The 12,116-nt window shown below is 39.4% G+C and overlaps 1 protein-coding gene across 3 annotated transcripts in view; it reads left to right on the top strand.

The window, feature by feature from the left end:
- The window catches only part of ARK2N (arkadia (RNF111) N-terminal like PKA signaling regulator 2N), a 66,239-nt gene that overhangs the window by 31,474 nt on the left and 22,649 nt on the right, over positions 1-12,116 (top strand). The window contains exon 4 of one of the 3 annotated variants that reach the window (XM_063128278.1): positions 7,838-8,508. The exons of the other annotated variants lie outside the window; for them this stretch is intronic. Coding sequence (XP_062984348.1) covers positions 7,838-8,298 — 461 coding nt within the window. The 3' untranslated portion in view covers positions 8,299-8,508. Of the gene's footprint in view, positions 1-7,837; positions 8,509-12,116 lie in introns of those variants that run through there. 3 annotated transcript variants of the gene reach the window in all.

Here is a 12,116-nt window from a genome sequence, read left to right as displayed (position 1 = left end):
TTGCACAGCACTTTGGGTTTACAATTGTGTATGGGTTTAGTCTGCCACACATTGTAACTGTCCCAACTCCATTTTAGTTTGAATTTCATGAGCATTGTGCACAAACAAGTTGAAATAAATGGAGATTGCTCAGCAGACATGCCGGGTGGGTCACAGCACCAGTGGCCAGATTCCTTAAGATTTTGCTCTGGCATTCAAGTTTTAAAACATTGCTAACTGGTGCAGGTTAGTCTTGTAATATTTATTTATTACTTACTTATTTAGTCTGAGATGAGAGGGACAATGAACTAGAACAGCCAAGTAGAAGACCAACATGATGATGTATCTTTCTGGGCTGTGCCATTTCAGACTGCAGGTGATCTGCTTCTCCACATAAACTGCTGGCTACACATACAAAACTGCCATTCAGGGAGAGGTTTCTAGGCTAGCCTTTTTTCTTGGCCTTCATGTTTTGAACCTGGAGCATATTATGAGCGGTAGCCCAATGCCCAGTCTGAAATGGTACAGCCCACAACAGTTACATTCCAGCTGGGGCTTCTGCTGTTCCGGTTTAGCTCCAGCAGAAACCTGTGCAGCTTAAAGTCACATTTATTTGTAGGCTTGCTTATTTATTTATTTATTTATTTATTTATTTATTTATTTGAATTGTGTGGTGTGCTAGCTCATTCCCTTCATTTGTTGACAATATGCGGTAGCGTAAGGAAACATTTGGGTAGGTGTAATCAGGCACTGTGTAACAGAAAACTTTAGGAACAATGAGGACGGTGAGCTGCCTATCGAGTAAGGAGATTTCTCTTACAGCTTACTCTGTAAGACAGAATTTCTGCTAAAACTATTTCTGGTAATGTGTACAACAGTCAGGTGCCATCTTTGTCAAACATTTGTATATAGACAAGTTCGTCGGTTAGCTTACCTCTGCTGAATGGTTTGAAAGAGTAGCAAGTTTACATCATCAAAATCTCTACACGGTGTAGTGTGATATATGCCCCCTATTATATAGCTTCGTTTTGTTGTGTTTTGTCATAGGTAATCTTAGTTTTTTAGTATGAAGCAAAGCTTTTAAGCCTAGACAAGTTTGTGAAAACTACTGATGTAGTTGTGGATTTCCTTGAAAGGGTTATTATTAATCTAAATTTGGGAGGGTTTTGCTTGTTACATTCTTGTTTTATAGAACAAATGGGGTCAAGTATCGGAGGTTGCAAATCTAGGTGAGTGCTCATGAGCAGACTGCTCAAATTGTAGTACCAGAAACATTCCATCGCATCTTGACACTGGGGCAGTTCACACGGGACATGATTTCTGTAATCACAGCCCAGGCACAGCTTGTGTCATCCAAACCAGGCAGTATGGCTTGTTGAAGGGGAAAACAACCTTCCAATGAACCCTACAACAGCCTATGGGTTATTGGAGGGTTGTTCCCCCCTCCAAGAAGCCATGCCTTCCAGGTTTCGATGTCATGACAAGCTGCGTCCTGGTGATTATTATGAAAATCAAGCCTGGCAAGTGACGTGATTTCAATAAGCTACCATAGCTTATTTTGATTGTGTGAACCAAATCACTAATTTTTTTTAGCCTAAAAATGGAAGAACTAAATGAAGAATACAGAATCTATGCCCACTAGTCTTCATTTTAAATATTTTGCATGTAAATAAGAAAGTAAATGTTTTACACTCCTAAAGCATCCTTGATTAGATTATTTTTGAGAAAGGTGTATAGAACATGCATGTGTAGTTTTGCAGGCTAGTACTTGACTTTCTGTTTAGATGCACATAATTACACATAATAAGGTTCCTTTATACTTCCTAAAAATGTCAAGACAACTTTTGTAAAGATGAACATTTTGGAATCTGGGTGAGAATTAAAAAGTTTACAGCAATGTCAATTTGAATAAATGAAAGTTGCTTTTATTGTGCAATTTCCCACCTCCTAATTGAAGTAGGTTTGAGGGCCTACACAGTTATTGGTAAGAATGGAGATCTTTACTGAGGCCTATTACAGTGAAGTATTGAGTAAAATTATATTTTAATTATGATAAGAGTCATTTTTGCCAGAATGGCAGAAAGGAATGTGTGAAACTCCCTGAGGCGATCATCTTGAAATTTGCTGAACACAGGCACATTGGGATTGTATGCCTGTCCCTCTACAGCTTACTGTATTGGATTTCCTTCTTTAAGTTAGAAATTAATTTCTTCCCTTAGCCTACAAGTGCTGCAAACTGTTTTGAAAAACAGTCTTCTGCTGTGTTAGCAGGCTTCAACAATCTCATGTGCCTCTTTCATCAGGTAGAGGTCAGCCAGATTCTGGCAAGTGAGATAAGTCCAAGAATTCCTCCCAGCATTGGAGCTACAGAGAGGGAGGGCTGATACCTGCTCATTCTCCAGCCCAAACATGGTTTGAAACCTGTTATTTGTGCTAGTTCTGCAATTGCTGGGTGTAAGCAGAGCCAAAATAAACTACTTCTTTCCTTCTCTTCCTTCAAGCTGGAGGGTAATGATGCAGGCGCCTTGCTTTTGTCTGCAATTGCTAGAGGGTTGGAACTCCAATCACCTGGAAGAAGTAGAGAGAGCCTACACACTTCTGCTGCCCTTCACCACCTCTGAGCAGGAGAGGGACAGCAGAGGCTGACCTCTGCATCTCTCAGGGATGGGTTGAATCTCCAACCCTCCACTCACAATAGCTTCCAAACTCCTGACAAGACTGAGAGGCAGGGTAGACTTGCTTGCTGAGCACGAGAGGGATGGTAGAAGCATGGAGACTTGTCTCTTTGCCTGCGGGGCAGTTGGAACTGAAACTGCACAGTGACTTCTACTGTGCCTTGCCAGTTCTTAACTGGAAAGGGAGGATGGAAGTGCTTGTGGTTGTCTTTGTACCTGCTAGGTGGTTGGAGCTCCAGATTCCCAGCAGAGACAGAAAGCCTGCATGCATACACTGCCTTTCATCAGTTCCAAGGTAGAGAGGAATGACAGAGGACCTTGTTCATCCGTGACCTTGTGCTGCCTTTCAAAAAGGCAACATGAAGGCAGGGACAAGACTCCATGCTTTGAGACTGTGGTATATCTTGGCCACAGCAGATATTTGGTTGTCCCCCTGGGCCACCCCAGATTTGTAAACCCCTGCATATTAATACGTCTACTGGGAATATTTGGAAGTGCTTTTTCCGTTTATGTGCATGTACGCAGATTTATGTGTGCTCCCAAATAGAAAGAAGAGTAGAAGACATGTGACTGATTAATTCTATGTGTTGCACTAAAAATCAGGCTAGAAGTGTTAAGAGGCCAAGAAATTGTTTGTGTGAACTTAGATGAAGGGAATAGTTTGCTTACAATTATTCTTGGTGAGCAGAAATGTACAGAATTCTTTAACCTAATGACTTTTGCTTCTTAAAAGTAGCTTTTAAAAAACTAAGCAGATATTTAAGCAGTTCCAGATAAACAGAGAGGAATCGTCATTTTTTTTCTAGCTCATTTAATCTGTTGCTTGTTTTACAAAGGTGTAGACAGTTGAAGTAGAGTACCTGTAGCTGGATCTGAGTAGAGGAATTAATTGCTGATGTTTTGTAGCCTGTATTGCAGGGGTGGGCAACTTGTGGCCCTCTAGAAGTTATGGTGTACGACTCCCAGCAGCACTCACCATTGGTTATGCTGGCTAGAGCTGATGAGTTGTATTCCAAAACTTCTGGAGGGCCACAAGTTGTCCGCCCCTCCTGTTTTATATGATTTTGCCATTAAGCCCTTTGACTTGGAGTTCACAGTGGATTTGTAGTGTGCTCCTCAGTAGAATATTGGATTAATTTATTTGATTTATACCCCACCTTTCAACAGATTCCCACAATAACTTATAAAAATAATAATTGTGGGGAATGATGACCGTCTAGACCAGGAGAGGGCAACAGATGTTTTGGCCTACAAGTCCCAGCAGCCCTAGTTAGTATAGCCAGTGGTGAGATTATTTATTATATTTCTATAATACCCAATAGCCAAAGTTCTCTGGGCACTTTGCAACAACTATGGTAATGACAGGCCTAAGCATGGGGGGGACGGACACAAGTTACCCACCCTTATCTAGCCTATTGTAGACCTGAGGTACTTACTTTTTGTTTTACTGAGGACCAGTATTCTGGTTTATTTCCTCTTTGGGGACCACCAAATCTTACGTTACCTTTCAAATCTTGACCCTGGTTCTCCACCCCACCCCAATTTGGTTCTGTTTATTGCCTTTTCATTCTTTGAGGATTCCACTCTTGAAGAGACAAGCTGGTTCTTGGTTTAAGCTTTTACCTTGTCATCATGTAGAAGAAACTAATGTCTCACTCATATTTTCCTGTTATTTACATCATGGTCTCAGGGACCACCTAAAAGTTGAACTAGAAAACACAAATGACCCTTAGACCATCATTTAATCATCTTGGTTCTAACTTCTTTGCTACTAAAACTATGTGGTACAGTCCACAATTTGGGTTAATTAAGGATATCAAACTAATTTCTTGAAAGCTTATGCATGCAGTGGTATCGTGGTTCCTTTCACTGCCTTGGGCTTACCTATTTTGAAATTATAATAGGGTTTGGCCAGTGTAAGGCCAGGTGATCAAGTAGTACAATCAGAACTTGGGCCACTTGACCTTTTGGGTAACACCATTTGTACCAGGGCTGTGGAGTCGGCACATAAAACTTCCGACTCCTTTATTCATGGCACCTCTGACTCCGACTCCTTTAATTATATATCGATATAGGAAATAAATTTTCTATATATTTCCTACATCGACTGCAAGCACACAACTTTTTAGAACCCTAACCTGTTAAAGCCCGGGTCTAAAGGCTATAGCTAAGACATTCTGTTTTTTTTTAATTTATTTATTAAAGAAGCCCAAAAATGAAAACAATGAGGTTATATTTTCTAAAATCCAAATAAAAATCTCCTTTACTGTGTCACGTGATATGCTCTCATTAGACCTGTGTACAACTTGCACATGTTCTAATGAGACTCACACACACACACACACACACACACACACACTTGTAAGGAATCTTTAGACATTGGTCATAGAGCGTCTGTGGCTAAGTAAGGTGATTCTTATCTAAATGAATTGCTTGACCTAGCCTTGTGATTGCTCTCAGCCCCATTCCTGTGTTTTTTTCCTCTTCTCTGTTGGAGATGGAGGGGTGAAGACACCTTGACTGTTGGCTGTCTCAAAATGGAGTCTGTACTGCTCACTCACAGGAAAGTTACTTCGTAACAACTGTATTTTATTCAGTTAAAAGTGAAAGTTTGTTTTTGTGCTTCCTTTCCTTCCTCCCCCCACTCCCTCCCTCATACACCCCAAAAAACTCTTTCTTCCCCCACAAACAACCCAGCGGGGCCCAGCGCTTACCGCAACCAGCCAAGATTACCAAACTCCTTGTTGTGCTTGGAACTCACATGCTTGGAGCACCTGAGTCATGGTGACTCGTCTGAGCCTGCCTGTGAAGGAGCAGCGGCACTCTGGAAAAGGCAGCACATTGATCCGTCTTTTTCTCTGCTGCTGCCGATCCTCTGAGGAGGTCTGAATTTCTCTGGCCAGCTGGACTGCGAATCTGGGATTTTTGTCCAACCAGCCAGAATATTTTGGAATTGGCTGGAATCCAGGACAGTCTTGGTTTTCAGGGACATATCACAACTCTATATACAATTTAAATTTATTAGGAGTCGGAGTCGGTACATTTTTACCGACTCCGACTCCACAGCCCTGGTTTGTATTTATTTATTTATTTTATTTATTTTATTTTATTACATTTATATACCGCCCCACAGCCGAAGCTCTCTGGGCGGTTTACAACATTGTACACATTGTTTGAGCTTTTTTTGCAGCCTGTTGAGAAGGGTCAGAAGACACTTTGCTGGTTGTGATTTTGTAAAGTACCTGAAATGCTCATCCCAATTTTGTTCTACATGTGGAATTGTAATAAGATAATTCATGGCAGATCAGTGCAGTTCTTCTGTGTTCCAAACAGAAGCAAAAAACTCATTGTTCCTAATTTCCACATTCTCATGGATTATTTGAACACCCGAGGAAGCTTTTTTCTGGAAATCTGGGAAAGAATTCCTCCTTATAAAGTAGGACTTTGATATACCTGGAGCAATAATTCTTGTAGATTCTGATCACAAAAAAGTTTCCCACTCTTTATGAAGGGGTGTCGGGGGGTGGGCAGAAGATGGGTCAGAATTCCCATGATTTTCCCAATAGCTGTCGTGCAGTAATTAGTCCTCAGAAGAAATCTGAACACCTTCAGCTTCGTAGCATGCCAGGTTTGTGAGAACAGGATGAAGGACAGAACTCTCCATGTGTAGTTTGCTTCTGATATTTCTGATAGTCATTCTAGCATCTCACTGTGAAAGTGGAGGCACGTCACTTCTAATTGACCAAGAAGAATGCCTCCTATAATGAAAGTCCAGATATTTTATTCTCTTAAGGGATAGTAGGCATAGTTCTGCTGATATTCAAGAGTTGGGAATTTTACCTCTGGCTTCCATCAGACCTTATTTCATATTCTTATTGTTTCCATTTGGTTCCTTTCGAAAAAAAGCTAGTCCAAACTCTATGATTCCTCAGTAGTGGTGCCCACATGGTTTTGTAGTATGTCCTTATGGTGTCAGATTAATAGGTGAACTTCCCCTCCTCTTGCTCTAACATCTGGAGAAGGCTCTAACAAACTCAGCTAAGGATTCATGAATTCATTGACCCTCTTCAAAAGACATGTTAAGCCATGGTGGTTAATCATTTTGAGCTAAACATTATGTCTCAGCATGTTGTATGAACCATTCCTAACCATGGAGGGTACATAACCATGGTTTAAACAAGGACACTAACCTTTTTCTGCAAAAGGGTTAGCGGCCTAACCATTGCTTAGTGTGTTGTCTGAATAGGCCCTTTGAGAATTTCCAGTCCTCTGCACTCACTTACCTGATTTCCCAAACCTCTAATATTTCCCCTTAAATAGAAATGTTATGTGTCAACAAAGAAAAACCTTTAAATGTACAGGCAGTGATTATTTGAAGACCCAACCAAGAGTGCTTTGGATGAAAATTTGCCATTAAGTACTATAAATTACCTGTGTAGTTCCTTGCTCCTCTCCATGATTCATCATCTGTGTTTCTCTTAATCTTCGCCTTTTTAATGCCCATACCCGACTTCTGTGCTCTGTGCCAGCTCATTCCTTACCAAAATATTCTGAATTTTGTGGCAACCTAAATACTACTATCAGAATACACAATAAAAATTGCATTTCTGTAAATTAGTACGAGTTGTTTGGAATGCAAAATTAGGATGTTGGATCCAGCCATAGAAATGCTTAGGGTAGACCCATTGAAATCAATGGGACAAATTAGTCATGTCATGCCTCCCAGAGGCATCTGACCAGGCACTTTTGGAAATGAAATTCTGTACTAGGTGGCCCCTGGCCTGATCCAGCAGGGCTACTCTAGTGTGCTTACATTTTATGGCCTTAAGTAAAATGTGCATTAAAAAAAAGTTTGAGTGTTTGTATTTTAAAATAAAATATGGATTAAGTTATGGTGCTTTGGCTTTCATTCAGCAATAAAGACACCACCGTTATTTTATAGGAATGGGATTAATTTCACTTTCTGAAAGTAATTTTGAAAGTCAGACGATTGTAGTAATTATGTTCGGGAGTGTGGGTGGTTTATGAACTTCTAATTGGGCAGACATCACAGTGCCTCTTTGAGATTGTGTGTACCTGACCAGTTAGAGCAAGTGTATAGCTTGTTCGTGCTCGCATGCCTTAATGTATGGATATTATGATCTTTAATGATGTCTTATGCAATGGCCTCAATGTCTTTAAAGCTGGCTTCAGTCGTGCTGGGGGATCTGGAGGAGCGACCAGGGAAATTCCAGGATTGCTTGACAGGGGCACCGTATGGGATAGGAACTGCATAGGCAGCGTCCTGGAAGAGGCCATGAACTGCTTTGCCGAGATGCAGAGGCAGACAGAGGAGAAGTTTCGCATGTGGATAGAAAAGCTAACCCGTCTTGACACGGATGAAGAAAGCAAGCAGCAACTGGAGCCCAGGGAACCTAAAGTACCACTAGCTGGCCAAAGAATTTCCCCAGCTACTCAGGCAGGGGTATTTGTGCAGGTGCCTGATAGCCAAGTACTTCCACAGCAGTCCTTTAATTCTTATGTGAGCTATCAAAATGCTGATACAGCCTTAGAATTTCCAGCAACATTTAATAACAATTTCCCAAATATCTTTCCTGAAAATGGGAATATCGCAGAACCCAACTTGAATCAATCACAAACTTAACCAGCTTCTCAAACCTTTGCTGTTGACCTGGATCATACTGCAAAAGCTGACCATTGTGCTCCATATGAATTTTGGTTCCTTGTTTAAGCTTTTTAACAGCCAGTTTTGTTTTATTTAAAAAGAAAACAGATGTACTTGGGATGCCATTAAAATGCTTCTTGTTCCCAGTTCACCATCAGCAAAGTTTGGCAAGATTCAACTTAGCAAACCTTTTTTGTGTGTCTTACAGTAGGAGCAATCCATGTATTCCCGTATGCTCCTTTTTGCATGCCAAAAGTGTTTATATGTGGAAATACAAATTTGGAATTTGTGTCCTGTGAATATTTTCTTAAACAAATGCTGGCATCTAGATTGTGAAGCTTAAAAAGAATTATATATTGCTTGCCATATTTCTGTTTCTCCTACAATCACATTGGGTAGAAGTTGGCCAATCAGTATTTGTATCCTCTCTTTAGCGTTTATTTTCCTCACTAGTGTTTGTGTTTACAACAGTTGTATTTTGAGGGAGCGTATGTTTGGTAAAAACTCAATGAGTAAGGTCCACAGGAATTTGAGAGATAGAAGCAATAGGTCTATGTACCTAGGGTTACACTAAGTTTAGAAAATTGAACATTTTTTAATAAAAAGGTTGAGTAATGTTTTACTGTACAATAATGCTTGCTTTAAAAACTTACAGCACCTACCTAAACAAACACATTTGTGTGAATTATATATGATCAAATTATATTTTCATGCCACAAAGACAAATAATCAAAGTACAGTAGCTGCAACCCAGAGAACCTGTTTAGGCAGCCCATGCAAGGGGTTGTGCATGAGCATAATTGCATTTCTCTTCTTTTTCTCAGTCAGCAGCCTCTCATGTTGCATGGCAAGTTACTTTTGAAACTCACCTGCCTTTATAATTCTGAGGCTAGACTACTGAATTGGGCTACTTTTAATGACAGTCCAAAAACTACAGGTTGCACAAACTGCTGCAGTCCTCCTTCTGCAGAGAGTGAGCTGTTAGGAGCCATTGTTCTGGTGACTGTACTGGATCCCAGTTGGGTTCAAATCATTGTCCCTTTGAAGCCCAAACAGCCTGGTCCCAGCATACCTATGAGACTGCCTTTACCCTTATTTCCCAATTTCTAAATTAAAGAGATTACAAACTTCCTATGCACCAAGTCAAAACTGCAGGTGACACAGAGAGACGTTTTTGGTGGCTTTCAAATCCATTATTTTTGTAGACTCCCCCAAGCCAGTACATCTCATAGAAGCAATGTAAGATGCTTACATCTTCCATGCCCTTGTGGTGGGAAAAGTCACAACTCCCAAAAATATAAATAAAAAGTCTAGTGGCATCTTCAAGACTAATAAATTTACACTGGCATAAGCTTTTGTAGACCATAGCCCATTCATCAGATGCATTGAGTATTATGGAGAGTTTTAGTTTTATATACAGAACGGGGTGGTGTTGGTGGAACTGGGAGTGGGGACGAATTGTAATAACCTTGGTATTAGGTAAACCAATTAAAGCATTTAGTGCCAGGGTGTTTGTCCTATCAACAACAACCACAGTGGGCCTGTTCAGGTAGCATGCTAAGTCATGGTTAGGCTGCTAAACCTTTCATAGCAAATGGTTAGTGACTGTGTTTAAACCATGATTATATGGCCACCATGGTTAGGAATGGTTCACACATCATGCTAAATCATGGTTCATATGACACGCTAAGCCATAATGTTTAGATCAAAATATAGCGTGTTGTTCTGAACAGAGTTACTGTGAATTACCACTATTAATAATGTAACTAACTTTTTGCATATAATTTCCTTCTGATCTCACTGTTTACAATTATTCTTCCCCCAACCACCATTGCATAAACTGTATATATAAACCTGAAACTCTCCATAATACTCCGTGTATCTGATGAACTGGATTGTCATCCACAAAAGCTTTTGCCAGAATAAATTTGTTAGTCTTAAAAGTGCCATTGGCCACTTTTGCTTTTACTGCAATAGACTACAATGGCTACTCTCTGAAAATTGTTGAAAAATATAAAGAAAATGTGGGGATGCACGTGCTGAAAGCTCCTGTCTTTCTGGATTGTGGCCACTCCTTTAATCCATGTTCAATAAAAGCATTGTCTAAGCTATCCTCTGAGCCATGACTGAACTATGGCCCTTACTCCTCTGGTTGAGAATGCCCAAGCATTAGTTCAGATGTTAAATTATTTGCCAGTTTAAGTCAAACTCTAGATCTGAGACACAGCTCTGTGCTGAGTAACCATGCCTGGTGTTTAAATAAGCCTTGCTCTCATAGACTCTTCTCTGCTTGGGCTTTCAGATGAAAATAATTTGTGTTGCTTACAAAATGTGCATGTAACTCAGTATCATCTCTTCTGTTTTGTTAAAAGCAAAAAAGAAAAAAATCAAATAATATTGCTGGTAGTTCAATGCATCTAATTAGAAGTAATATGGGCAAAAGGTTGCACAGCTATTTCAAGCTCTTTGTGTGATCCTAAGCATGTTTATTCAGAAATCAGTTCTACTGAGTTTAATGGAACTTTCTAGTAATAATGTTTAGGATTGCAGTCTAAAATTTCAGTTGCACATGTTGGCTGAGATCTAATGAATAATTAGACTTTCTATGCATGCCCAAGATGTGTGTTTCTCTGATAGCACCTTCCCATGCTACATAGCAAACTACTTGTGAAACTGATGGGTCTTTTCAAACTAGTTTGTAATGTGGCATTCTATTCAAAGACAAAACATTCAGAAATCTCAATGGGCCATTGGTGATGGTACCTAAGGTAACTCTTTGGATCCCTGCTTTTTACTCCAAAACCCACCTATTGTGGTTGAAGTAATGACCTTTAATTTCTCTTCAATATCGCAGTGTATATATACTCACTAGCCTTCCCTTTCATTAATATCACCTCTGACTTTATGAAAGTAAAATAACTTTTTAAAATGTGTAAATGTATTTCCTGCCCTATCTGCTAAACTATTTGTCTTTTTAAGAAGTAACACTGCTTTTTAAAAGCTGCATTTTCAGGGTAACTGTTTGAAAGGCTATGCAGGATCTAATTTTATGTAAAAGCAAATGTGAATGGTTTCTAAAGCAATTTTGATGTTAAATCTTTCCATGTATAATTTTGATATGGATGTTTTGATGTGAATTTGATAGCTTCCTAATCTGAAATCATGTATACACTTGACTTGATTGGCTTCAAACAGTAGGTCAATTTTTATTATCTTTACAGGTCTGTGGTCTTTTTTTTCTTCTTCTTTTCTTTTAGTCTTGGATAAAAAGTTATGAATTTGCTCTTACTTACTTACTTTAAAAGTTAAGAAATTTCTGTGATTATTTTATTGTAGTTAATATGTACCACTTTTTAATACTGAGAGACATCTGAGCGTTTAGAAATATATTCAGAACTGCATGCCAAATGTACAGAACTTCCCAAGTGCACAGAGGCTGTCTTTTAAATAGAGCATGGTCTCCTCAAGCATGTTCTGAAACATATTTTTAAAATGGATGGTACAGGTATGTTAGAAACTAGATCAGCTGAATCAGTTTTCACTGTAGACATCTCCCAGTATAATAATTTTGAATGGATTCTAAACTACCTGTAACTAGCCATAAAACTGTTAGCAGGGTAGTTTTTTTTTTTTTTTTTGGTCTTTCATGCTCTGGAAATCCTTGTAAAATTTTAATATTGAAATTAGAAGGTGTTTTACTGAAGATCCTTAAAGATCTCACAGTGACCATGAATAATAATTTTAAGGTTCTATTCATGCATTACCTGTGCAAAAGATAATCATATTTGTTTTCTGCA

Source organism: Elgaria multicarinata, chromosome 6 (genome assembly GCF_023053635.1).
Source record: "Elgaria multicarinata webbii isolate HBS135686 ecotype San Diego chromosome 6, rElgMul1.1.pri, whole genome shotgun sequence".
NCBI classification, from domain to species: domain Eukaryota; kingdom Metazoa; phylum Chordata; class Lepidosauria; order Squamata; family Anguidae; genus Elgaria; species Elgaria multicarinata.
Note: the sequence above shows the minus strand (reverse complement) of the source record. Positions and strands in the feature narration are given on the sequence as shown.